At 41.3% G+C, this 27,853-nt stretch overlaps 1 protein-coding gene across 1 annotated transcript; it reads right to left on the bottom strand.

Moving 5' to 3' along the window:
* Positions 1-122: 122 nt before the first annotated feature.
* Positions 123-26,351, bottom strand: LOC121400780 (protein kinase C delta type-like). Its single transcript, XM_041584732.1, has 11 exons — positions 26,279-26,351; positions 8,809-9,207; positions 7,393-7,505; positions 5,175-5,342; positions 4,897-4,988; positions 3,490-3,552; positions 2,909-3,047; positions 2,571-2,762; positions 1,729-1,857; positions 745-1,068; positions 123-504 (listed from the first exon to the last, which is right to left on the bottom strand). The coding sequence occupies exons 1-10, from the start codon at positions 26,349-26,351 to the stop codon at positions 955-957; spliced, it is 1,482 nt and encodes a 493-aa protein (XP_041440666.1). The 3' UTR covers positions 123-504; positions 745-954.
* Between the last annotated feature and the right edge of the window lie 1,502 nt (positions 26,352-27,853).

Raw genomic sequence — 27,853 nt, 5'->3', positions numbered from 1 at the left:
CAGGGAAAAGACAGGAGAGCATAAAAGAAGAGAAAGAAACAATTGTAACATTCCTATTCCAATATAACATACCACCCACCCACCCACCCTTTTTTTTACCTTAACTTACATTATATTAAAGTTGAAAAAGAGGAAAAGAGGAAAATGAGAAATGAAAATGGTAAAAGAAAAGAATGGGACAGGAGTAAAGATGAGAAGGAATCCTAACATTTCTATTTCTATATAACATCCTATCTATAAGAAAACAGTAAAACAATGGGATGGAAGTTAGAAAAGGAAGTAAACTTACTTAATGCTATACTTACCCCTAAACCTTACCTTATATAAAGAAACTGAAGTATACTGAACGTTGTTAATTAACAGTGCACTGGATTACCATAAGTGCACTGTATGTTCAGTATACATTTTTACCCTTATCCAAGGGTCTGTGAGAAAGTCCATTTAGAAAGTCCGGACTGCAGCTATTCCTTTCTTCTGGTGGGGCCTCCTGTGATGTATTGTGTGCTAAAGAAGAAAAGAGTGCATTGTTCATAGCATAACTCTGTATATTACTTTATAAAAATATGTCCCCTCCCATGTAAAATACACATTTCTAGGAGTCTACGAGCACAAGCACATTAGCAAGTTGCCTCAATGTTATGAAAGTCCCATTAATACCTCAACAACTTTACTATCATTTAATACTCCTATAAGTAACCCTATCTCATCTTTCCCATTCTAAAAGATTTATTTCATTTCACTTACCACTATGCCTCGAGTTCTTTCTACCTTCTGTCAAGGATCCCATGTGGTGTTGGTGTAGTTGGCTGTACAGACAGACACTTGTACACTTGCAGTAGACAGTAGACGGCAGATCTGATGTTCATTGATGGAATTGGCCATGGATGGTACGTTGCTGTCATCACTTGCTATACAGGCAGTTTGAGATTAGTCCACATGAGCACAGAAAACACTTTACTCCTGCCATTTCCAGTTGGAATCCACATCGGAGAAGCCTTCCACATTAGCTCTCTTAGATGTCTCAGCGCAGAATCCTGGATGTATGACCGGTAATTTATCTGCTGGTGGCTATCAAAAGAAAGCAACACACTTTGTTGTATTATATATAATTTTAAGCATGAACATATAATATATGATACAGTATGGTCACATATATGAATGACGCGTAGCTAAAAACGGGTATTTATTTAAAAATTCTGCACTCCATAATTAAGAAGGGTTCTTACTACATATTACAGGTTTAAGACCCATAATCCAGAAACCTATTATCCAGAAATAGTTAAATGTTTTTCTGTAATATTAAAAAAGTACCTTGTATTTTTTTCTATCTAAAATATATTGAATCCTTCTTGGAAGCAAAACAATCCAGGTTTAATTCAACTGGGTCAAGGACTGTGAAGCTGCTGCAGAGCACTAAATCAGTAATAAATCTGGGACTGTGCAAAGGCAATTGCAGGTCTTTGAAATATATTTATAAGCAGTTTTGTTTCTCCAGGCTATAAGCCTGAAAATGTTAAGAGGGTTGAAGTATTATGCCCTTAAATTAGCTTAATAGTTACATGCAAAGAAGAAAAATATGACATGACAAGGTATATGGAAGCTCAGTTTCTGCAAAGACCAACCAACTGCCTATGAAAAGCTCCAATATAGTAAACAGCCTTTTAGTCTCCCCAATAAAAAAAACTTGGCCTTCCCGACTCCCAATGCTTGGTTCAGTTATCAACTTACAATTTTGGGCTGGAAAGGTGCCTTTATTTTTCTGTTTTCCAGCTCACTCCAGTTGATTCTGGCATAGAATGAGTGCTTCCTGATGTTGCCATTTACTCCTAAGCGTTTGCTCTTGTTCATCTCCAGAAGCTTAAAATGAAAACAAACATTTATCTGAATATAATAGATGTAAAGTCAGGCACCATCCAACAATAGGAGGGGTGTCCAGCTTATAAGTATCCACCAAATGTATCTATATTTAACCCTCTAAGTTGAATTTGGAGCACTGCTTACATTGGTGGAAATGAACGTGCATGTAACAGAGAAAGAAGGTCATGGAATCCTGTCACTCTATTTGTACCTGATCCCTGTACCTGATCCCTGTACCCTGTGCCCCCATGTACCTGACCCATGTACCCTGTGCCCCCATGTACCTGACCCCTGTACCCCCATGTACCTGACCCCTGTACTCCCATGTACCTAACCCCTATACCCTGTGCCCCCCATGTACCTGACCCCTGCGTCCCCATGTACCTGACCCCTGTACCCCATGTACCTGACCTCTGACCCCTGTGCTTCCATGTACCTGAACCCTGTACCCCCATGTACCTAACCCCTGTACCCTGTGCCCCCCATGTACCTGACCCCTGTGCCCCATGTACCTGACCCCTGTACCCTGTGCCCCCATGTACCTGACCCCTGTGCCCCATGTACCTGACCCCTGTACCCCCATGTACCTGACCCCTGTACCCTGTGCCCCCATGTACCTGACCCCTGTGCCCCATGTACCTGACCCCTGTACCCCCATGTACCTGACCCCTGTACCCTGTGCCCCCATGTACCTGACCTCTGTTTCTACTTACCTTTGGCAGAAGGTCCAGCATTTCCTGGCTCATGTGACGCGGGTATTCAAGCTTCCTCTCCTTAATCTCAAACAACTCCTGTGCAGAAACCAGTGATGGGGCAAATGGCTGTCTGCCGGTGGCCATTTCGTACATGATGACCCCGAATGACCACCAGTCCACTCCAGCATCGTACTTCCCCAATGACAAAACCTTCAGAAAAAAAGAACTAATTATCTTCTTGGGTAACAGAAACACAGTTATATAAACTAGACACAGCAAAGGTGTCCAAAATAGAAAAAGACAAATAGATTTGAATTCATCTGTGTATAAATTACATTAAAAAAAAGATTTCTGACCTCCGGCGCACGGTATCCAGGTGTTCCTGTCAATCCGCTGATTTTCTTTCCGGCGAACATTCCTTCAACAGCAAGGCCGAAGTCACAGATCTTGATGTGCCCGTTGTTATCCACCAAGATGTTTTCAGGCTTCAGATCACTGCAACATAGGCACAGGAAATTAACTCAGGAAATATTAGAAAGAGAAACGTGTGAGAGTGATAGTCAAGGGTAAGTAAGTACATGCACATTAAAAGGTAAAAGAAAATAGATACTTTTAGAATAGGCCCATCTGGAAGCAATAAAGTTAAGTAGTAAGAAAATAGCAATAGATAAAGGATATTTAAAAAAAAGAAGTGGTACAGTAAAGGCAGATTATACAGAGAAAAGGATGCATTGCTTGGTTAAAATGAAAGTCTTAAATTACAATTTGTTGTGAGTTTGGACAGAGTGTGAGCCACTACATGGAACTGTCCCTAACACGCTGAACCAGATATAAGGGGTGCAAACATTACTGCTAGTTAGCAGAGTTAAGTATCAAGAGATATCAAGATGTGAACTGTATCATGCTACCAGTGAATAGAATAGAGAAAAGAACTCACCGGTGAATGATGCCATTGGAGTGAAGGAACTGTAGGGCTATCACCATCTCTGCAGTGTAGAATCTGTAAAAAAAAAAAAAAAAGGCAACCAGCTTAATTCCATGGGGGATACTTATCAAATATCATGGGGGTTACCTATCACCTGTTAAATTTGACTTTTCTTGTCCTTTCATACAATTTAGTGGTGCCCTGGTTCTGCTACTGTGCACACACCTTTCTTATTCAGGCAAAGGCCCAAGAACCAATACACAGCAGTGTGTCAATTTACATGAAGGACATTGTAATGTATTAATTCAATTAATTTATAAATTGCTATTTTACTTTCTACAGATGTGATTTTGTGCTGACTGAAACATTAGTTTGACATATTGCAGTCCTGCACAAAAAGTCTGCTCTCCTACTCCCAAGCTCCTCTGTGTATTGCTCAGCCCTGTGGGAGCATTGGCATAATCTGGACTCTTACGTCTGTGTCTGTATCATACGCTGTCTCTCTTACTCTATATTCCTCTATAGCAGTGCTGCCCAACTTCCATGATACATGATTTTTCTGGCCATAAAAATTAAATCAAAAGATATATGTCCCAAGGCTCATCTTCAGTAAAATTAAATATTTATTATTCACATTTTTAAAAGGTATTATGATACATACTGACCCCACATGGCCCACCTATAGGTGGTGCTCACTGGTATAACCCTGGGCCGGTGCAGTTTTCTACTGATAGGAGCACCGGCCCGGGGTTTCAGGTAAGTCGATACAATCACTTGGAGGTGCCTAACATTTGGTACCCCGAAGTGTACGATGCCTTTCCTTCACCTTTAAAACATACCCTTAAATCCATGTGCCTCCTCCTCCCCTGTGGATAACACAGCACCCCCAGTACATGATTAAACATCTTAGGGGCCCCTAACAATTATTTTCAAATGCTAACAAACCCCCAGAACAAACCCTACCAGGCTCATGTCTCATAGGTAGTGTAGGACAGGCAGAATATGGTGCATACAGGGAGTATAGGGAAGGCAAAATACAGCAGGAGACAGGGAAACTTATCAGGACCACTAAGATAAACAGTTCATACTGTGCTACATACAGTGACATAAATGCTGGTGCCCCTTCGTCTGAGTGTGTACAAGTGAACAACGTGAGCACTTTCAGTCTGGGTTTGAGGTGTGAACAGTACAGGGCTTTAGGGGTATGAAATATAGAGGTGTTAGAAGTGTGGACAATTCAGGGGAGATTACGGTCTGAATTTGAGGTTTAAACAATGCAGGGGCCAGTTAATATCTGTAGTGATACATTTTAAAGTTTACACATGGTAAGTCACAGCAGGCAGAATTTCATGTGGGGGGGTCACACAAGGGGGAATCAGTTAGACAGCACTACTCTATAGTAAGAATCTTATCACTTACTGGATGTTTTTCATTGACAGATTTCCTTGGTCTGCAATAACTTTGTGCAGTGTTCCCCCGTCGGCATACTCGAGCACGAAGAAGGCATGCAGCTGGTTAGAGAGACAAATGAAGAATTAGTGAGGAATATATGGCACAGAACTGTTCAGCAAGCAAGGTGAATTGGGGACTAGTTAGTTATCAAAGGGTGTTTTCCCTTGTTATGGGCATTAAGTTGGCCTTAGAAAGTCAAACCATTAATGAAACAGATTTGTATCAATATAAACAGTGTTCTGTACCTCGGATTGGAACGTGGCATGAGAATGGCATAGAAAGGGGCATCCTCTGGCGATCTTCAAGAGTCGGGCCTCCTTCATGATGCAGGTATAGTTGCCCTTGCTGGGTTGTTTGGGCACCGTCTTAATTGCAACAAGTTGTTTCTTCGGTGTATATGATGCCAACATCACCTAAGAGCAGAACAAAGAGATTAAAAGTTATAGAGTGTCTTGAATGCTGCTTACAACATGAATGACTGATAATATCAGAGTCAATCAGAATGTTAAAGTGGTTGTTCACCTTTAATCTAACTTTTTTTTGTTTGTTCAGGTAAGTTTATTGACAGTCATGAAGTGAGATAAACATTACAGAATGGGAAATTTCATCAACCAAGGGGACCAGATCTGATGGAATTTTTCCATTTGACCCCTTTTTCTTAGAGTTAGGAAGTCAAGCGTCCCAATGTTGGACATTGTGCTAACCAGGGATCCCCAACCTTTCAAACCCATGAGCAACATTCAGAAGTAAAATGAATTGGGGAGCAACACTAGCATGAAGAATGTTCTTGAGGTGCCAAATAAGGGCTGTGATTGGCCATTTAGTAGTCCCTATGTGGATTGTCAACCTACATTCAGACTCTGTTTGGCATTACACCTAGTTTTTATGCAGCCAAAACTTGCCTCCAAGCCTGGATTTCAAAAACAAGCTCCTGCTTTGAGGCCACTGGGAGCAACATCCAAGGGGTTGGAGAGCAACATGTTGCTCACGAGCTACTGGTTGGGGATCACTGTGCTAACCCATGAGTTGGGGGCGGGCGGCCTGTCCGACCTCCAATTAAGGCATATCAACCTCCTGGCTTGAAACAAAGCTTTGTTCATAAAAATATTTGTGGTTGAGGGCATTTGAATTCCTGTAAACAGACCCAATATACAGACTAGTGGATCAGGGACCTTAGGCCTAACACTTCCGATAACATATCCACAATTGCTGTCCAATAGTTTTGAATATCCTGACAGGCCCATAGTGTATGTACTAGAGTACCCTCTGACTTCTTGACTTTCTAAGGCAATTAGGGGAGAGATTAGGATTGATTCTATGCAGGCGGGTGGGGGTATAGTATGCTCTGTGTGTCAAATATAACTGTAGAATTTTGTGTCTGGGATTGACAGATACTCTGTTGGATGATTTGAGGAGGGACTTCCACTGTTCGTCAGTGAGGACTCCTAGGTCTTCCTCCCATTTAATTTAACTTTTAATATGTTGTAGAACGGCCAATTCTAAACATCTTTTCAATTAGTCATCATTATTTATTTTTTATAACTTTTAAACTATTTGCCTTCTTCTTCTGACTTTTTCCAGTTTTTAAATGGGGGTCACTGACACTATCTAAAAAAACAAATGCTCTGTAAGGCTACAAATGTATTGTTATTGCTACGTTTTATTTTTATCTTTCTATTCAGGCCTCTCCTATTCATATTCCAGTCACTTATTCAAATCAATGCATGCTTGCTAGGGTAATTTGGACCCTAGCAACCGGATTGCGGAAACTGCAAACTGGAGAGCTGCTGAATAAAAAGCAAAATAACTCAAAAACCACAAATAATAAAAAATTAAAAACAATTGCAAGTTGTCTTAAAATATCACTCTATCATACATCAAGTTTAAGGGGTTGTTCGCCTTTGAGATAACTTTTTGTATGATGTAGAGAGTGATATTCTAAGATAATTTGCAATTTGTTTTAATTTTTTGTTATTGAAGGTTTTTGGGTTATTTAGCGTTTTATTCAGCATCTCTTCAATTTGCATTTTAAGCAATTTGGTAACTAGGGCCCAAATTACCTTAGCAACCATGAATTGATTTAAATAAGAGACTGGAATATGAATAGGAGAGCATCTGAATAGACGGATCAGCAATAAAAAGTAGCAATAACAATACATTTGTAGCCTTACAGAGCATTTGTTTTTTTAGAAGGGGACAATGATGCCCATTTGAAAGCTGCAAAGAATTAGAAAATGACAAATAACTATAAAACATAAATAAGGAAAACCAATTGAAAAGTTGCTAAGAATTGGCTGTTCTATAACATGCTAAAAGTTACTTAAGGTGAACCACCCCTTTAACTCAAAGGTGAACAACCCCTTTAAAGACATTGCCAAGTGCTTGATTGTACTTCCATGTTTTCTGTACAGATTTATATCAGATAACAAAAGAGATTTCTATATTGGGAGGCGCCGCACTCACCTGTCCAAACGTGCCTTCTCCTAGCTCTTGGTGGAATTTGTACCTCTGTATGTCCAGGGGGGCTGCTCTTTTCTCATCCACATGGGATTTCTTCGGTGCACTTCCACTTCCACCTTGTGGGAACAAAACAAATTCAGTCAAAAGCCCATTTCAAAATATATTATGCATTGTGTAGGGAATCCGCGCAAAATCATTGCACTTATCCCTGTAAGGGCAGAGAGCCTGTGTCTGTGTGCTGTAAGCTGTTACCTAGCAACCAGCTATTCAGTGCAGTAGGAAGTGACACAGCAGCTAAGGAGTGGCAGGCAGGAAAAGGAAGTCACAGAGACTGGCAAAGAAGAAAGCCTGGCATAGAGAGCCGCATGGTGGACAGAGAAGGAAGCAAGAGAGCTGAGAGGCTGCACCAAAGGCATTCATTTGGATCAGGCTGGCACAGGGAAGCCACATACTGTGCCTGGAGAGACAGAGAGTGTGAGAGGAATACAGACTGGAGGAACAACCAGCAGGACATTCCTATCTGAGCATCCAAAGGGGCTGGTAATCGCACTGTATGACTGACTGTGCTGGATTCACCTAAAGAGAGCTCTGAAGTATCCAAAGAGGATTTGTGAGTATCCTGTTTAAAGGGACAGTACCCTAAAGAGCGCTGAAGATAAACAGGCTGTGTAATAAAGGACATTAAAGGACTTTACCATTTTTCTTAGTTAGCTAGACAGATTGCGCTAGCAAGTTAGTTAGTGAGGCCCTATTGCCACCGGTTAGGAGTGCTGCATGTATTAGGTGCCCATTTATTTTATATAAACTGTTTAACCAATAATGTGTGTGTTATTACTGTATTCCTAGTGGGGCCAACCGTAGGTCATTCCCGGATCCCACTAGGTGGAGGCACTGCGCTAGTAAGTACCAGGTACCCAGTCTCTCCCAATACCACTGCGGAGTGGCTCAGGTTTGTCCCGTGTCATCAGGTAAGCGCCACACGTGGAATGTAACTCAGACAACAGGGTGTCGAAAGGGTTACAATTGTATATTTTCCTAAATATATCTATCTACCTATAAGTATCTCCATAACAATTAATGGTAGCTAAGGCAGCACCCACATTTAAAGAAAAACTCTTTATCTTTATTATTTGTGAGTATTCCTAGCATTAAGTGTAAGATGGATTTTATTTAAGCCTTTGGGGTTTTCAATTTTCCCTAACTGTCCTAACTGTTCCACCTAACTGTTAATATATGTTTTCTAAAAACATACAGAAGTTTTAATTAAAGCAGAGGGATGGATTTGTGGAAACCCCCACCCCCAACAGGACCCACCAATGTGGGCAGTTAAATAACTATCATGACTCTATATTAAAAATAATTAGAAGTAGATGTAACAGAAAATAATAATGAATTATGTTTCTTGCATATTCCCCTTACCTTCCAATGGATCTTCTGGGCTCCTTGGTCTTTTCCTCTTGTCCTGCTCCTTCCTTCTTCTGCTGCTCTGAGGAATTTTCATCTCTTCTAAGCCGGTTTTCTTTTTACTTTTAGTTGTTTCTTCTTTCTCTTCTTGTCTTCTCTTCTTGCTCTCAGGTTTACTTGTCACATCTGAGAGACTTTCTTTTCTCTTCTTAGTTTGATCTTTTTTAACAGCTTTCCTTTTATTCCTTCCATCTTCAGGGGGCTTCTCCCCTACAGGAATTGTTTTTTTACTCTCAGTGTGTCTCTTCTTCCTATTTCGACTGTAGTTGGTCTTCTCTTCTGCATCCTGCTTCTTGGCTTTCTTCTCTTTCTTCCCTTTCTTCTTCCAACTTTCATCCTGTGGAAGTTCTCTCTCTTCTGGAGTCAAACTCCTCTTTTTCCTCTTCTTCATCTTCGCCTTCCTTCTCCTTCTCCTTTTATTGTAATTCTATGTCGTTTTATCCAAAATTTGTCTTCTTTTATAGCATCCAATGTGGCAATCTCTCTCGCTCGCTGCCTCTCTCTCCACCGTCCAAAAGACAGTTGGGCAGTGGCAGTTGAAAACCAACAATTTACTCAGGAGAATCATGTGACTAGCAGCAGTGAGACATACAACCAATAGCAGTAGCATGTGCCATTAGCAAAAATCTAGTCTTACAATTAGGGATGCACCGAATCCACTTTTTTGGATTCGGCCGAACCCCCGAATCCTTTGCAAAAGATTCGGCCGAATACCGAACCGAATCCGAACCCTAATTTGCATATGCAAATTAGGGATGGGAAGGGGAAAACATTTTTTACTTCCTTGTTTTGTAACAAAAAGGCACGTGATTTCCCTCCCCGCCCCTAATTCACATATGCAAATTAGGATTTGGCTCGGCCGGGCAGAATCCTGCTGAAAAAGGCCGAATCCTGGATTCGGTGCATCCCTACTTACAATCACTGACACCAGGAATCAGAGGACAGATTGATGCAAATAACTTCTAAATTGCTTTCATTATGTCCATCTAGGGGTCTTTGTAGGATCTAGGGGTAGGGGATCTAGGGTATCTTTGTAGATAACAAGTTGTCTAATTCTGGGCAGTGTCATTCTGTGGCTACTAAAGCAAATAAAGTTCTGTCTTACATAAAAAAGGGCATTAACTCAAGGGATAAAAACATAATTATGCCTCTTTATAGGTCCCTGGTAAGGCCTCATCTGGAGTATGCAGTGCAGTTTTGGACTCCAGTCCTTAAGAGGGATATAAATGAGCTGGAAAGAGTGCAGAGACGTGCAACTAAATTGGTTAGAGGGATGGAAGACTTCAATTATGAGGGTAGTCTGGGGTTGTTTTCTCTGGATAAAGGTGCTTGTGAGGGGACATGATAACACTTTACAAGTACATTAGAGGACATTATAGACAAATAACAGGGGACCTTTTTACCCATAAAGTGGATCACCGTACCAGAGGCCACCCCTTTAGACTAGAAGAAAAGAACTTTCATTTGAAGCAACGTAGGGGTTCTTCACAGTGAGGACAGTGAGGTTGTGGAATGCACTGCCGGGTGATGTTGTGATGGCTGATTCAGTTAATGCCTTTAAGAATGGCTTGGATGATTTTTTGGACAGATATAATATCAAAGGCTATTGTGATACTAAGCTCTATAGTTAGTATAGGTATGGGTATATAGTATTTATTTAAAAGTAGGGAGGGTTGTGTGTATGGATGCTGGGTTTTCATTTGGAGGGGTTGAACTTGATGGACTTTGTCTTTTTTCAACCCAATTTAACTATGTAACTATCTACAACATACTGAGATTTCCTTTTGGGCAGGGTCCTCTCTACATTTTTGGATTGAGTTTTATTGTATTCTTGTATTCATTGCTCTTTTGAAAAATGGAGTAGCACTATTAACTGATGCATTTTGTAAAAACATGTTTTCCCACGACAGTATCCCTTTAAAGTTGCATTTTAGGGAGATTCACCAGGGACTGCATTAGTTTTCCCTGTACAAGTACAGCACAGCAGGCAAGAGGAGACTTTGCTCCTGAGGGGGTTCTTGCAGGTGGTGGGGATGGGTTTTATAAAGACTGCTTTCCTAGGGTGACAAAATATAAATTCTGTCCCAGTGAGCTAGGAATTTTCATCTCTTTGCAGATAAAAGAACCCAAATATACAACATGATCCATTACAGCACCATCAAGAGGAGCTATTCAATCATGGGTTATATTGAAAGTGATTTTTCTAATGGGAGCTGCAAGAAGGCAGATAGTGCTAGGCATTTATTAAGTGTTAGGCAACTTCGGGCAACTGCAGAATACGAAGCCATCCGAGTGCCATCCCGCCTGTGTTTTACATTCTAGCAGTTCGGGGAGGTATTCCGCCGGGTGACTAATCTCCCCGAATCTGAGCATGTACCCTGACCCTTATTGCAGAAAAAAGAGAATTTAACAAATTTAATAAAAATATACACAGGATTCAAAGACAATAATACTATGGGTCAGCAAAAAGAAAACATTGAGGATATTAATGGAATCAGTTTAGCAGCAATATATTTAAATGCCCTATTTCTAACATTCATGAACTTGTGGACCCAAGGACCAAGAAGGCTATGGGGGATCTTAAATATCTGGATAAATTAGAGTTATCCAAAAGCATGGCAGGGGCTATGATCGGAGATAAAAAAGATCAGTTAAAATAGAAAGATAAACAAAAGAATTCATAGTGCCATGGTCAAGAGGATTTTTGTGTGTGACAGCATGTGAATGATGTAACGGGGTTTTGCATGCAGGTTCTATATTCTCAAACTTACATTCAGACATATTTTATAAAAAGAATGAGCGAGAAAGAAGTTTAAAAATATTTTTGTGGCAATGTTGCAAAGACCAATAATGCCACTTAATAAATGTACTACTGCAGATGTATACTAATACAAAAGCATATTGAACACACAAATAACCCACAAATATTGATCAATACAAGAGGTAAAAAGAACACTGCTTCTCTCATAAAGGAGAGGGTATGAGAGAAGGTGTAGGGATGGCTGAGATCACATTAGAAGTTCTGGCAAATGCCAGATGGGCTGCTAGAAAGTCAGTATTTAGTGGGCTGGTGGGGGCTGTTTGGGCCTCTATGTGGGCTGATTGGGCCTCTGTGTACCTAAAATGCCAGGGCCAATTTTAATCCTCAATCCGGACCTGGATGCCGCCAAGTCTTAACCTGTGAGGAGCAAAGTAGATTTTCCGAACGAGCAAAGGGGCATGTGAGTTATCAAGGTTTTGGAAGGCAACGGTTCAGGGAGTAGACGAAAAGCGTAGTCAGGCAGGCCAGGGTCCATACAGGCGGAGTTCAAGCAGGTTCAGACAGGCAGTGGTCGGTACAGGCAGAGTTTAAGCAAGATCAATCAGGCCGGGGTCTGTACAGGCAGCATTCAAAGAATAGTCAGGCAGGCAAGGGTCAATATCGGTAGAGTTCAGAATGGTCAGGCATGCAAGGGTCAGGATTGGCAGAGTTCAGAATAGTCAGGCAGGCAAGGGTCAGAATTGGCAGAGTTCAGAATAGTCAGGCAGGCAAGGATCAGAACAAGACAGAATCACACCCAGATACTAAGGAATAAGACCTAACAATGGGCAATGATTTCCAGCCCAAAGCCCCTTTAAATATTTATGACGTCATGACACTTGCTACGCGTAAAACCCAGAAGTGCACTATAGGAGCCGCAGACACAGAGGGGAAAACATTACCTCGACGGGCGCCCCCACCGGCCCACTAGTCCACCAGGGTGAGTTATGACAATCGTCCTGACATTTTTTGGCAGGTTGAAAAATTGGGACATCTGATCGTTCGTCAGATACAAGTCTAAAATCTGCACGTCTATGGCCAGCTTAACAAGCAGTTTAGAGATAAGTCCAGAGAGGAAGAGACTTGTAAATTACTTTGAATGTCAAGTTTAATAGTTTAAATTTTATCCTGAAAGGTAGTGAAAGAAGAATACAGTAATTGGGCTGAATGAGGGTACCTTAGGCCCCAATAACAGGGCAAATTGAACAATTGCCATGTCCCTCTCGAGCGTCAATTAATGATGCCTTGGAAGAAGAGCTGTGTTCTCTGTCTTATTAGATATTGGACTTAGTGCTAAAAATAATCAAGCAGGCAGGCCCTACAGCACTTGGCATATACTGACATAGAGCCTGCTTTTAGAATGCTGCTTTTGCAAACCAATAGTTTTATGTGTTGCAAAAGAGAGAACCTATTTTATGTCAAACAACGGATAACCATAGATTAGACAGTGTGTTTAGAACAGGGATCAGCAACCTTTACTATCAAAAGAGCCATTTTGCCCCTTCTTCCACTAAAGAAAAATAGTCTGGAGCCATAAAACATAACACAGCTTATAAACTTTTAAATGTTTTAACCTTTTTTTAATTTTAACTGTTACAACAACAGAATACAACAAACAAAAGTGCAGTGTGTATGTGAAGGCCTACTTTGAAATAAATTAAACATTGAATTGCCCTATTAAATGTAATTCTTCTCATGTTTAATGTGACTTTTGCCGATCTTCCCTCTCTTGTCGAGTGTGTGGCCGCGGTAAGGACCATGGTGAATCATCTTGCTGTGGCTCAGTCTTGCCTGTCACTCCTGGGACTTCTATACAGCCCTCACACCTGCTGGCGGCTTCCTAAGTGTGCGACTGCGGTAAGCTAACCGTTAGCTTACCGAGGTCGCACGCTCAAGAAGCCACCAGCAGGTGCGAGGGCTGTATGGACGACATGACAGGCAAAGCCGCAAGACCGAGCCGCAGCAAGCAGGATGAAGAGCCGCATGAGGCTCCGGAGCCCCGGGTTGCCTACCCCTGGTTTAGAAGAAAGGACAGAAGGAGTTATATGCTATTCAGATGCTTTTATTGTCACTGGCCCATAGACTTGTAATCAGTGTGAGCAGATGTTAGACCTACTAGCCTAGCTGCTTAAGGAACAAGAAGTTCCTATTGCACATGAGAAAACAGTTCCTTCCAAAAAAAAACCAGCAATGCCTGCACCTTGAGCAGGCATTGCAGGTTTCTCATAGACATAGTCTTTAAAACACAGCTGGTCATTTAAGATTTAATCAAAGCAAACAAGGTCAAACTAGGAGATCTACAGTCTAGGAATCTTGAAATTAGCTTCAAGTATAATTAATGTGTTTAGGGCATTTTACTGCAGGAGGAGAAAATCATCACTAAACCAGATATAAAAAAATGAGGGCACACTGGGTGCAAGGCCCACTTCTCTCTGCTGCATTTTGTAGGCAGGACGAGAGAAGCAGATCCACTCCTAAATGCTTTGGGTAGTTGAACTGGCAGGCACAGTGTTGGCCTTCGGTGCAGCTACATAGAGTGGACATCGGCCTGAAAATATATGCTTTTTTTAAAAAAAATAAATGTTTCCAATCTTTGCTCAACGTAGCTGCACTCAGTCCAATCCTGTGCCTGTCAGTGCAATAACATAGTGCTTACACTGAAGTTGTCATTTATTGATTTATATTGCTATGTTACAGCTATGTCTTACAGATGAGCGTTTTTTTGTATCCCTGCAGTGGATTTTTCATGTGTTCTGTAATAGTGATGTGCAGGTTGAGAAAAACTTGACTCGCACCCGACCCTATTTTGCTGCACCCCAGCCCGAACCCGACCCTAACCTGGCATGCTCCCCCCCCTTTATTTGCCCGGGCCCGCCCCACTGTGATGTCACAAAAGGGGCAAGGTGGGGCCTGCACAAGTATATAAAAAAGGCGAGCGCGGAAGTGGGGCAGAAGAAGGCTGTGGGCAAAGAGAATGGAAATTAAAGTTCAGCTCGAACCTGCCCAAGGACGTACTGTGGAAGTCGTCCCGAGCCCACCCAACCCGTACATCATTATTCTGTAATACTAATTTGACTATATAAGGTTAGGTCCAGCTAAGGAAAAGTAGAGGATGAGTTACACTGGAATGGGAAGATATGAAGGGGTGATGTAGTGGGACCACAACTCACTTAGGCTACTGTGTGTACACTTAGCAAGTAGTGGCAGCAGGTCATTTACACACAATAGTATTACTCACGGATACTGTATGATCCTTTGCTATTCAGATTTGTGAATTTAGCCGCCTTTCCTGCCTTTGGGGCACGATATTCATTGAAGGTGAATCTCACAGCTGGATCTACACTCCAAGGATCTCTCTATCCCTGAGCTTATCCACTTGAGTCCCTAACCTGGCAGCATTGTCATTGCAGGGTGCTAACCCTTTACTAAACTCCTTATTGGAGCCTTAGCTGCTCACTAACTTTCCTGAACCTATCTGTCACTCCTATAGTGACCTATTACATTTTCTGACCTGACACTTGGTTCACTTATTCTTAGATTTCCTCCACCTCAGGCCCTAGCAACAACACCTCACTTACAATGGGTGCACTGGGAAGAGGCAGAACACATGGCAACATCCCTTTTTATATCCTCTGGGGAACTACTCCCCCTTGTAATACCCTTAAAAAGACCCCTCGGCCCGCCCCCAATCCCCTGTAAACTTAGCTTTTGTCCTCAGTTCAGAAATCTCAGCGCCTTGGCCCGCCCCTTTTACATCATAGCCCCACCCCTTTTTGTTCCCGCCCCCCACCAGCTGGTAAAAAATTTAGCAAAAGGTGGCAACCCTATCCCTGGGGTTTCAATGCCTCATGTGGTCCAGATCCCATACAGCAGAAATAGAGAGGGATAGGGAGAAAAATCTAAGCCTGATTCCCTATTCAGTATTGCGATCATCCTTGTAGATCAGTGATCCCCAACCAGTAGCTTGTGAGCAACATGTTGCTCCCCAACCCCTCGGATTTTGCTCTCAGTGTCCTCATAGCAGGAGCTTAGTTTTGAATTCCAGGCTTGAAAGAAAATTTTGGTTGCATAATAACCAGGTGCACTGCCAAACAGAGCCTCCTGTAGGCCGCCAGTCCACATAGAAGCTACCACTAGTCAATCACAGCCCTTATTTTACACAAGCCAGGAATATTTTTCATGCTTGTGTTGCTCCCCAACTCTTTTTACATCTGAATGTTGCTCACTGGTGAAAAAGGTTGGGGACCCCTGTTGTAGATAATAAACTTGGCTGTAGCAAGCAATGCCAGTCAGCAGCATCAAGGGCAAATAAAGCCTTGATCTGTATTAAAAGGGGCATAGATTTGCATGAGGAGATGGTTATTCCTCCTGCTAAGGCCCCATCTAGAATATGCTGTACAGTTTGGTCTCCAGTGCTCAAACAGGACATATTGAATTACAGAGTGTGCAGAGAACGGCAACTAAACTAAGGAGAACAGGCACTGAAGGGGTTATATGATAACTATGTATAAATATCATATAATAATGATATATATAATAATATAATCTAGTCTAATGCTTTATTTACCTTAAGTCTTTCTGATGAGAAGAATGGAGGTTAAATATTCGGAAGGGTTTTTTTTACAATGAGAGTTGTGAAGATGTGGAATTCTCTCCCTGAAATAGTCGTACTGGCTGATACATTGGATAGCTTTAAGAAGGGGTTGGATGGCTTCCTAGCAAGGGAGGGAATACAGAATTATGTAAGATAGCTTGTAGTAGAAGTTGATCCAAGGACTAGTCTGATTGCCATCTTGGAGACAGGAAGGAATTTTTCCCCCCTCTGAGGCAATTTTGAGAGCCTTCAAATTAGGTTTTTTGCCTTCCTCTGGATCAACTAGCAGTTAGGCAAGTGATATATAGACGTAAAAATAAAACTTGGACCTTTGTCTTTTTTCAACCTAACTTGCTATGTAACTATATTACCTGATGTTAACAAACTGATATTAACTAAAGAAATTAATACTATATGTGCCTATTTCAGTCTGGCCTAAAAATAATCTTTAAAAATGACCCATATGTTGGAGTTCCCTATGGTTCTGCCACTGTCCCTGTCTATGTTTGATATGAGATAGGGGTGTGTCCAAAAGCATATTAGGAGGGGGATAGCCAATCAAAGTCTTGTAGTCAGACGTGCAAATACAGGCTTCAGTTCCCTATCAGGTCAGCCTAGCTGGTGATTGGCCCCTATCCTACAATGCAGTGTGCTGACTGCTGCCAGCTCCCAAACATTCTTTAGACTAGACCACATACCTGTACGTAAAGGAGAAGGAAAGCTACCGAAGAAGTTTATTGCCAATAGATTAACCACAAGCTATAAGACTATATGTATTCTGCAGAATGCTTTACCATACCTCAGTAAACAGTTCTAGAAGCTCTCTCTGTTTGTTTAGGATAGCAACTGCCATATTAGCTTGGTATGACATCACTTCCTGCCTGAGTCTCTCCCTGCTCACTCATAGCTCTGGGCTCAGATTACAGCAGGGAGGGGAGGAGGAGGGGAGAGGAGAAAACTGAGCATGCTCAAGCCCTAGCCCTGGAGGTCTATGTCTGATACTGAAGCCCATGTATACAAAATAGAAGGAGTTATGTTTCTTTTGACAGAGGACTCAGAGCAGCACTACTTTGAGGGTTTACTGGTATATTTATATAGACATTTCAGATAAAGCTTAATCAACTTAATTTTAGCCTTTCCTTTTCCTTTAATTGCCAAAATACATTTAAAGCAACAAGGCTAGAGATCTACATTTTCAAGATTGTGGCCATAGGTGGAGCTAGATAGGCATGACTATGGCGCAAATGCCAGACTTCTACTAAGAAGGGCACCTATTAATTTTTACATAATAATATAAGCTCTGTACAAATATAATAGCATTTTCTAGTTGCCTTGTGTTTGGCCATTTATCCAAAAGTAAAACTTATGTAAGCATTGTTATGTTGTTGTACTTCCTTGTATTTTACTACCCTGGATGGTAAAAACCATTGATATAGAAGAAAGAAAGCAAAAACTAGAGATAGCAAAACTGCCAGAAAAGGGAGCAACTGTGCATGAAGTGAAAAAGGTACAGTATAATTTAATAAAGTTTAAATGAATCATTCTGCTATTCACATAATTCTCAAGCCATACCCTCCCCAAAAGCCCTTAGTACTGGTGCTGGCAGATGATTCCCATATGAATGACTGGTTTCCTGCTTTCGCTAATGCAGAGAGTTGTTTTAGGCACATACAATGTCACAATTATTATTTATTATTAAATAAAGTATAAATAAAGTTTCAAGTATTTATGTCCTCCTTAGCAGTATCTCTTTGACTTAACCCACTATATTGCCTATGTTACACACTATTATTTAATGCATATTCATTGGGGCTGCCAATTTGTTAGGCACCACCCCACAGTGATTACAATCTCTTACCTAGGACCTGTGCCAGTCCTCCTGTTCACTGAAAACCAGCCCGGTCTACCATATTTAAAGTTGTAGTGATCAGCTCAGTATTGTCCACCTCAATGTGAGGCATATCAGGCAAAGATCAGCTCATTGGCCAGCTTTAGTGGAGGAAAACAAGCATCCTTTGCTTAATGACACCATGGTTATTGCATTTCAAACTCAAATATTTTTTCTATGGCACAGGCACAAACAAACACACAAAATTGTCCAGTTTCCCAATCTGGCCAAGAAAATTGTACAGAAGATATGAATATCTACTTTTTTAATAGCTTAATCAAGGCATTTCTCAGAAATGTATACCACTAATTTTTAATAGCAAAAATGAGCTCTGAAACATAAGTATTTTAGAAACATCTTTTTAATAATAGGTGCTACAGTCCCCTTCCACATGAACATTTCAGTTTGAGTTTATAGGCAAATAGCTGCTTTTGTCAGTTTAGATACTATGACATAAAGTTTCAGGAGATTATTCATTACTTGACCAATAAGTCTCATCCCGCCATAAAGGCGTCACTTGAATTAATTCATGATAATACAATCTGCTGAGTCAGATAATGGGGCACTCCAGTAAATAAAAAAGAAAATGTCAGACTAGGCATCTGAAAATAACTTGCTGTATGAAGAACACAGAAGACGTAGTTTCTCTGCTTTTAAGCCTGGTGCCAACAACATGTAAACAATTTTACATACATTGATTCTTCTTAATTGAATGGCATTTTTTGACAATTTGCCACCACAGGAGAGGCAATCTTCTGCCTTTTTTTTTTTTAAAAAATACATTAATATTAGAGTCAAGCGGCATAAATTATGCAATATTAAGTGCTACATGTTAAGACACAGCATTGCTTCATACTTGTAACTTGCCCATAAAACAAAGAATGGGGCAGTGCAGGTTTTTTTTATTTCAAACCAGATACCTGTATAATCTCTATACTTGATATACCCTTGACCTGCATCCAGATTTGAGCCTCATGGGGCTCATTTATTAATGCTAAGCAGGTTTTTCCCCTGGTCTAGTAGCCCATAGCACCCAATTACTGATTTGCTTCCATTATTCCATCTGCAGTAAACAGATCAAAGCTTATTGTTGAAAATTTTGCTCTCTTTTCGCTCAAATTGACATAACAATTTTGTAGCCCTACTAGCAGTGCTCACCCCCTTACTTACTACAGGAAAATAGAAGTTATTTAATGAAAAGCTGCTAGGAAGCACATTTATTTCTTACAAACACAAAGAAGTTATTGCCACATAGTCATAAAAGCAAGCACCTAAAAATATGTATCTTTCTTTTAATATTCAAATGTTTTCTGTGTCTTCTCTCCAACTCTATTTTTCTCAGCTCCAAAACGTCTTGGTTTTAACAAAAAAGCAACAGGGAAGTCACTCCTAGATAAGTCAAAATTACTCTATAATATTGTCTTAGTCTGATTAGAATTCTAATGAGCTTACATTTGCTTAGGGTGGTGTCACTGAGTGAACAGGCTCCTACACAACCGCTCCTGTACTGAGACAAACCTGTGAAACTGGTTGGAGCACAGTCAAAAACTGAATCATAGTTAATTTTCATAGGTCAATCATGTTGTTTCAACAAACTAACCTGATAATATGGACATGTGATGGAAACCTGCTGCCTGGTTATTGTGTTAGGACAGGAAGGATAGTCAGACGGTGTATGTGGGGAATCTACCTGAGAGCATTGTAAAGAAATGGATTAATTAGTAAAGTACATAATGCCTGGAAAAGGCACATTACCTACTGCAGATGAATACTAGGTTAATGAGAGGCACTTACTGCAAAAGATTATAGGATTACACCAGGTATGGATTTAATTAGAAAAAGCAGGCTGAGGTTAGAGTAGGCAGGGCCTTCAGCTGCTGAACTAGAAAGTCCAGAAACTCTGAAGGTAACTGTATAAAAATGTTCTGCCTAGCCCTAAGCAGGGTTCTAAAATGAAGATAATAGGGGCAAGTACTGTCTGTGTTTATTGTATGTAATGGCATCAGAATTATGCAAATTACAAGATGCAATAAGTTATAGATTCACAACAGTGGCTTTAATAAATGGACAAAAGGGGCACTGCACAATACCAACAAGAACAGGGTACCTGCCATCTGCCATTTCAATTCAATTATAATTAAAAAATCTCTCTGGCAGTTTGATTCAGCTAGGTTATTCTTAATCGCATGTGCAACTAAACTGGTTAGAGGGATGGAAGAATTAAATTATGAGGGTAGACTTTCAAGGTTGGGTTTGTTTTCTCTGGAAAAAAGGTGCTTGTGAGGGGACATGATTACACCTTACAAGTCCATTAGAGGACATTAAAGACAAATAGCAGAGAACCTTTTTACCCATAAAGAGGATCACCGTACCAGAGGCCACCCCTTCAGAGAAGAAGAAAAGAACTTTCATTTGAAGCAACGTAGGGGTTCTTCAACCCAATTTAACTATGTAACTATCTACAACATACTGAGATTTCCTTTTGGCCAGGGTCCTCTTTACATTTTTGGATTGGATTTTATTGTATTCTTGTAAAGTTAATGTATAAACCCATTGATTGTACAGCATTGAGGAATATGTTGGTGCTTTCTAAATATGTGTAATAACAGTGAACCCTTCCCCCTTTTCGATCACAATTTGGTTACATTTTCCATCTCTCACTCTCCATGCCCACCTGCTTCTTCCCCCACTGTCTTATTCCGGGATACACGTGACATTGACCTTCCAGCCTTAGCTCAGTCTTTCAGGTCCAGTCTCATTTCCCTTAACGAAACGTCTGATCCTGATATCCTGGTAAATGAATATAATCACATACTATCCTCAACCATTGGCTCATTTGCCCCTTTACAGGCTAAGCGTTCACGTGCTCTGAACCCACGACCCTGGCTGAATTCACAAACCAGATACTTACGCTCCTGCACGAGATCTGCTGAACGTATGTGGAAAAAATCCTGTACGCAAGCAGACTTTATTCACTATAAATTTCTATTGTCCTGCCTCAATTCTGCATTGTCAAAAGCCAAACAAGAGTACTACAGTACCCTTATAAACAATCACAAATCCAACCCACGACGCCTGTTTTCTCTATTCAATACTCTTCTCCATCCCTCATCCACAGCATCAGTCAACCAGACACACTCTCCTCAAGACTTTGCTGATTTCTTTAAAGACAAAGTAGAGTCCATCCGCAATCAGATCCCTACCTCTACTAATGTAAACCAGTTCCTCCTTCCTAAGCCCCCTTCTGCATGTCTTAATTCCTTCCCTCCGGTAACAATGTCTGAAGTCTCCAAGCTTCTTTTGTCCTCTCCACTCACAACTTGCCCCCTTGACCCTATGCCTTCTCCTCTGCTCAAACACTGTGTTGCAGAGCTTACCCCACTACTTACTCACATCTTCAATTCTTCTCTAGCTTCTGGAACCTTCCCTTCTCCTTTCAAACAGGCCTGTGTAAAGCCTATTCTTAAAAAGGCCACCCTTGACCCAGCCTGTCTATCAAATTACCGTCCTGTCTCCCTTTTACCACTTGCCTCTAAACTCCTAGAGCATATTGTGTTCTCCCGTATTACTAACTTTCTACACACCCATGATCTGTTGGACCCTCTGCAATCTGGGTTCCGGCCTGGTCACTCTACTGAGACTGCTTTGTGCAGAGTTACAAATGATCTTCAGGTTGCCAAAGCCAAAGGTCACTTCTCCATCCTTCTCCTCCTTGACCTATCATCTGCATTTGATACAGTTGATCACTCTCTCCTGATGCAGATTCTCTATTCGCTTGGCATCCGTAACCAGGCTGCATCTTGGCTCTCTTTCTACCTCTCTAACCGATCATTCACTGTCTCCTATGATAACAAAACCTCATCTCCAGTTCCACTTAATGTGGGGGTGCCGCAAGGCTCCGTACTTGGTCCGCTGTTGTTCTCCCTGTACACTCTGTCTTTGGGAGATCTCATCCATTCATTTGGCTTTAATTATCATCTGTATGCTGATGATACCCAAATATATTTATCCACCCCTTCATTAACAGCTGGAACAGAGGCTCAGATCTCTAACTGCCTCCTGGCTATCTCAAATTGGATGAACTAGCGCCACCTCAAACTCAACCTAACAAAAACTGAACTTATCATCTTTCCACCTAAGCCTGGTCCTACTCCCCTATTTACTGTCTCTATTGATGGCATGCTCATTAATCCTGTCAACTCAGCACGCTGTCTGGGGGTAATCTTTGACTCCTCTCTCTCCTTCTCTGATCATATTAACACCACTGTCAAAACCTGTCACTTCTTCTTACGCAATATCGCCAAAATCCGTCCCTTCCTTTCACCTGATACATCCAAGACGCTCATGCATGCTCTCATCCTATCCAGACTAGATCACTGTAACCTTCTACTAACTGGCCTCCCTAACTCCCATCTCTCCCCTCTACAGTCTGTATTAAACACTGCTGCAAGAATTATCCTCCTCTCATCCAAAAGGGTACAGGCCCCTCTGCTGCTGAAGTCCTTATCATGGCTTCCTATAAAACAAAGAATAACTTATAAACTCCTCCTCATAACATTCAAAGCCCTTCATTCCTCTGCACCTAACTACATCTCATCTCTTGTCTCTCTATATGTTCCTGCCCGAAACCTCCGCTCCTCTCAGAGCAACCGCTTGGTTGTACCCCCCACTACTACTGCTGTTTCCAGTATCAAACCCTTCTCTCTTGCGACTCCTTACATTTGGAATGCCATTCCTGAATCTCTCAGGAGAGAATCCTCCCTCAATGTTTTCAAAACAAAACTCAAAGACTACCTCTGGGAGCACCTGGATAACACCTGAACTGGAACTTATATAACAGTGTAACAAACTGTAACCCACAGCACCTTAATACCCATCTGAATTGTGTCTGTATGTTACCCTCCCATTTAGACTGTAAGCCCTACGGGGTAGGGTCCTCTAGCCTTTTGTTTCCTTGACACTGAGCACTTAATCTGCATTGTAATTATATTTTATATTTTTGTGAATTGTATTCTAATAATGCACTTATTGTTACTTTTTATTCCAATGACCCCTTGTTTGTTACTACTAATTTGTTTTGTTGTACAGTGCTTTGCCCTCAAGGAGCGCTTTACAAATAAAAATATACATACATACATACATACAGGCTGCTCTTTATTGTTCTGCTTAATGGAGCCTTTAAACTAAATGCAAAGGGTCAAGGTTCACAGCTCAATTTGGTTGCTGCACCCAGGGCCACCATTAGAAATAATAGGAGCCCATATAATATAATTATTTGGCCCCCACTCCCTCCCCACCGCACAGTATAAAGGCCACACAGACATAGGAGCTATAAAAATAAATGAAACACTTTTGGCCAGAAGATTATTAAGCCTGCCACCACGTCAAGGTAGACTCTTTAAGCAGGTACCTACTCTAACCTACAAACCTACTCTAACCTAACAAATAAGAGCCATTTAGTTTAATCCCTTGGCCAAAAAATAACCAGTCCTAATAAGGTCAATGGAAGGTGGACATTTTCTGCCTGCTGAAAATCTACACAACCAACGGGAAGCAAGTCTGCTGAAAATCGCTTCCCCATGAACTCAAAATTCGACTAATCAAAATTTATTATAAAAATCAAATTTTTAAACTCCGGTGAATAGGATCGACCCGAAAACTTGAATCGAATTAGAATCAAATTTTATTTGAATTTTAAAAACTCTATTCGAGTTGCAAAAAACTTCAAATTGATTCCTGGACGACCCCATTGACTTAAACAAGAATTCATCAGGTTTTAGTCGGCGAATAGTCGAATTTGAGTTCTTAAAGGGCCAGTTTATGATAAATCTTGAAAATCAAATATTAATTTTTTTAAAAACTCAAATCAAATTTGAATAAATCCCTAGTTGAATTTGACAGTTTTGCCCATAAAAAAAGTAGAAAATTTGAATTTCAAATATATTACATTATTTAAATGTTGTGTGATTAACACAGAACTGGGGACTAACGCTGAGCATGTGAGCCCAGTAACTCAGGGTTGCCATCAGTAATCAGGGGCCCCTTCTACCAAGTTAGAAGGAATGTGATTATTAGCCCACCAGTCACCTGGTTGGTGGCCCTGCCAGCAAGTGGAATGGAAATGAGTGATTCGCTTCTTGGTGTCTGCTGAAACACCATTTATATAGAATGCTAGTATAATGAGCAACCCAACTTAATCACTGTGCCATAACAATTGCACCAAACCCTGCATTTTACCCCAGGGCTACTGCCACATCTTTTCAATGGTGGGTGCGTAATACTCAGACCCCAATAAACCAAGGCAGCATTTCCACTGAACTAATCTTCCTTTAATTCTACACAAACAAGTTGCTTAAGATTGATTACAAAATGCATCCTCAGACAAACACAGAGTTTCCTTCCCACCCCACTGACACCAGAGGGTGACACCAGAGAGCACAGGAAACTGGTATTAGAGGGGCTGCATGGTGAGAGGCTCCTTCCCGTGGATTCAGAGCCCAGAGGCTCCCCCTTCCCACAGACTGAGGCACAACACTGACAGAGGCAATACAAGTGATATAGTTGGCAGTGTAGCTTTGTGGGTGACTCTTCCGGGAACAGTACCAGCAGCCTGTCTTTTGGGCATCAGCTGCTCACTAACTGTATGGACACTCACACTCACACACAGGCCCGGACTGGCAATCTGTGGGTTCTGGCAAATACCAGAGGGGCTGCTATAAAGTGCCATAGAAAGTCACTATTTAGTGGGCTGGTGGGGGCTGTTTGGGCCTCCTTGTACCTGAAATGCCAGGGCCTATTTTAATTCTCACTCCGGACCTGCTCACACACACAGTCACACACACACTCACACATACAGGAGGAATGAGCTGATTTGCCCCCCTACCGTTCTGATTAAGTGGCACTGTCTGTGCACCTGGGCACAGTGGGTAGATATCTTATACCAGTATGATCACTGTACCAAATGGTTAATGAGCATTAACCCCAGACTGTAAGGCCACCTACAAAATAGCGTCAGAGTAAGGTATTAACCCCTAACATGCCAGTACATCATGCAGCCAATGGATAAGGGGATTGCAATAAGTCTGGATAGGCCAGTGAGCTCAAGTACAATCATTCCTCACATTATTACAAAGTGCATTTGTGCAGTGGTTTTTCTAGGTGAATTACGAGCTCTGTGTTTCGCTCTGCTGCCCTTTAATAATATGCAGTGAGCCTTTAAATTAACCCCTTCACCAACTCAAGTCTCTCGTTCCCCTCTAAGTTCATGGCAAACATCAAAGATAACCCTTTCTCTGTGAAAGTTCTTCCTCGTTCCTAGAGTTACACACACACACAGTGTATGATGCCTCCCAGCACGGGGGTCAGGCTCTGATTACAAACTTGGCACCTGTTGTACAGCTCACTCTTCACTCTATAGACTAACATGTTGTTTGGGGGGGGGGCAGACGTCGGTCATTTGTGTTGTATTTGCAAAGCTGCTTTTTGTTTGGGAGCTCTGGGTCCCACAGTTTATGGGTGTAATCTTTAGATGGAGGATGGGGAGGAGGAGCTGTATGTGGGGCTTCTAATTCTAAAGGGTGTCTCACAGATGATGGGGAAATAGACTCCATTGCTTGTGTTCAGGATGTAGCTAGCCCTACAGTTTTCTGTGCCTCAGGTGATCAAAAGCCCCATGATCAGACTGGCATTGGTTTTTTAAAATTTGATCTGTAAAACCTACTTCTGCTGGGTTCTGTATAGGAATGGCCGTTGTATTTTTGGGCTGGGGTCTGTGTAGCTGAAGCAACAGGTCATCTCAGGAAAGTGTCCTACGAACATGATTTGTGTCTGAAACAATTCAGTTCAGTTAAATGTTTACATATCAATGCCAATAAGGGACAGTGGAGGTTTCCAGTGCAAGAATTTGTTTGATCTATTATTTGGATAATAATGTCAGTACCAATATTTAGGACAAGACGGGCCACTGAATTTGTCTGGTCATGTTCTTTATTGAAACCAGGCATGTTATGCATGGGATTAGCATACAGTATGTGCACATAGGACTGGACACATACATTCAGACCCTCAGAAGCCTATTAGTTGTAAAGATGTTAATGTAAATTATGTTTTTGTAAATTTCTGTTGAAATAAAAGAATAGCTCACTAGGTTCCTTCGTATTCTGTTCATGAAATGCTGTAATTTGTGATATGGATGCACCTAATCCATAATGTCTCATGTCTGCGGTTATTTTGTTGTTTTTAATTTTGTTCTCTGATTCTGTTGAAATGCTACCCAATGAAATGATCATACTTACTGGCCATACATGGGCTGCTAAATCTGTCAGCTCGGTCCCTCCAGACCTGTGATCCTCAACCAATGGCTCACAAGCAACAGGTTACTCACCAACCCTTTGAAAGTTGCTCTCAGTGGCCTAAAAGTGGGTGCTTATATTTAAATTCCAGGCTTGGAGGCAACTTTTGGGTGCATAAAACCAGGTGTACTGCCAAACACAGTCTCCTGTAGGCTGCCAGTCCACACTGAAGGGCACCATATATCCAATCATAGTCGTTATTTAACATCAGCAGGGGCTTTTTGATGCTTGTGTTGCTCTCCAACTTTTTTTTAAATTTGAATGTGGCTTACGGGTAAAGAAACATTTAGGATCCCTGTTCCAGACCAAGTCAGCAGTTTATTAGACTTGTATATGACAACTTCCAGACAGCTTGCTCAACCCATATGTGTTAAACAAAAAAAATTGACAGGCATGAACATTTGGGTTGAAGACCTTATAATTATGTTATGTTATGTTTTCACAGTGGGTCTGTCTAGCCCCCTATTATGATCCAGTTATAGAACTGGCGGAAATCATCCCTGTTTGGCCCACTTTATTTGTGGCCAAATCTGGAAAACAACTGCTCATTTGGTGTCCTTGCCAAACAAGCATATTTAACAGTGTATGGCTAGTTTTAGAGATTAAATTGGTCAGTGTGTTACACAATCTCTCAATACTTCATTCTTACAGCATGGACATTCAACTTTTATTATTTATCAGCACAGATCAGAAGTAGAAGACCATCATATTCTAATCTAATCAGGTATGTGTCTTAGTTTCTGATCTGAAACAAGATAGAGAGATCGCACACCCACAGCAGTCCTTGGCGATTGTAGCCTGGTGCTCAGTATGAGAGGACACGGCAGCCTCCCAAATATATCAGGAAAAGGAAATACTGGCACACAGAGCATTTGCAGCAGGTAAACCTTGCTTTAATTCAAATTAATTTCTGATCCCCAGCTTTGTTTAGTTCCCTGTCTGAAGCGTCAGTTATTACTGACTGTGTAATTACTGCACATGTACTTCAGTTGCAGCAAACCCAGACGTTTATCAGATCCTGGCCTTAAAGGGGAAGGAAACCTAGTCGGCATAAACCCCCAGCCCCCCCACCCGTTTGTTGCCCGTGATTTCTATTGGCGGCCCTGGGTGTGACACTAATGGTTTTTTCATTATAGGACGGTATTGTGGGTTTGGAAATGTTTTTGTTATTTGTATGAGAGAAATAGCCTTTTGTTGAACTTTGAGGAACTTTGTAGAGAGCTTTATGGCTTAAGTGTTAACCTCTGCACTATTCTCTTTGCAACTAAAGTCTTTTTTGCAAGCCACTGTTTTTTGTTTAGAAAGCTATGCCATTTGTTGAATTGTTTAAAATGACTGTGTATATTCCTGTCCCTGGAACCAGCCAT

The sequence above is a fragment of the Xenopus laevis genome, chromosome 2S (assembly GCF_017654675.1).
Source record: "Xenopus laevis strain J_2021 chromosome 2S, Xenopus_laevis_v10.1, whole genome shotgun sequence".
NCBI lineage: Eukaryota > Metazoa > Chordata > Amphibia > Anura > Pipidae > Xenopus > Xenopus laevis.
The sequence above is the reverse complement of the archived record's forward strand: the minus strand, read 5'-3'. Positions and strand labels throughout refer to the sequence as shown.

What these genes read in the sequence shown, in the direction of transcription:
- LOC121400780 (XM_041584732.1), bottom strand. Translation starts at nt 26,351, where the DNA reads ATGAGACATTATGGATTAGGTGCATCCATATCACAAATTACAGCATTT. An exon ending in ACAGAATACGAAGGAACCTA is followed by an intron (nt 9,208 to 26,278) that starts GTGAGCTATTCT and finishes TGACTCCAGAAG; the next exon opens with AGAGAGAACTTCCACAGGAT. An exon ending in ATGCCACGTTCCAATCCGAG is followed by an intron (nt 4,989 to 5,174) that starts GTACAGAACACT and finishes CTCTCTAACCAG; the next exon opens with CTGCATGCCTTCTTCGTGCT.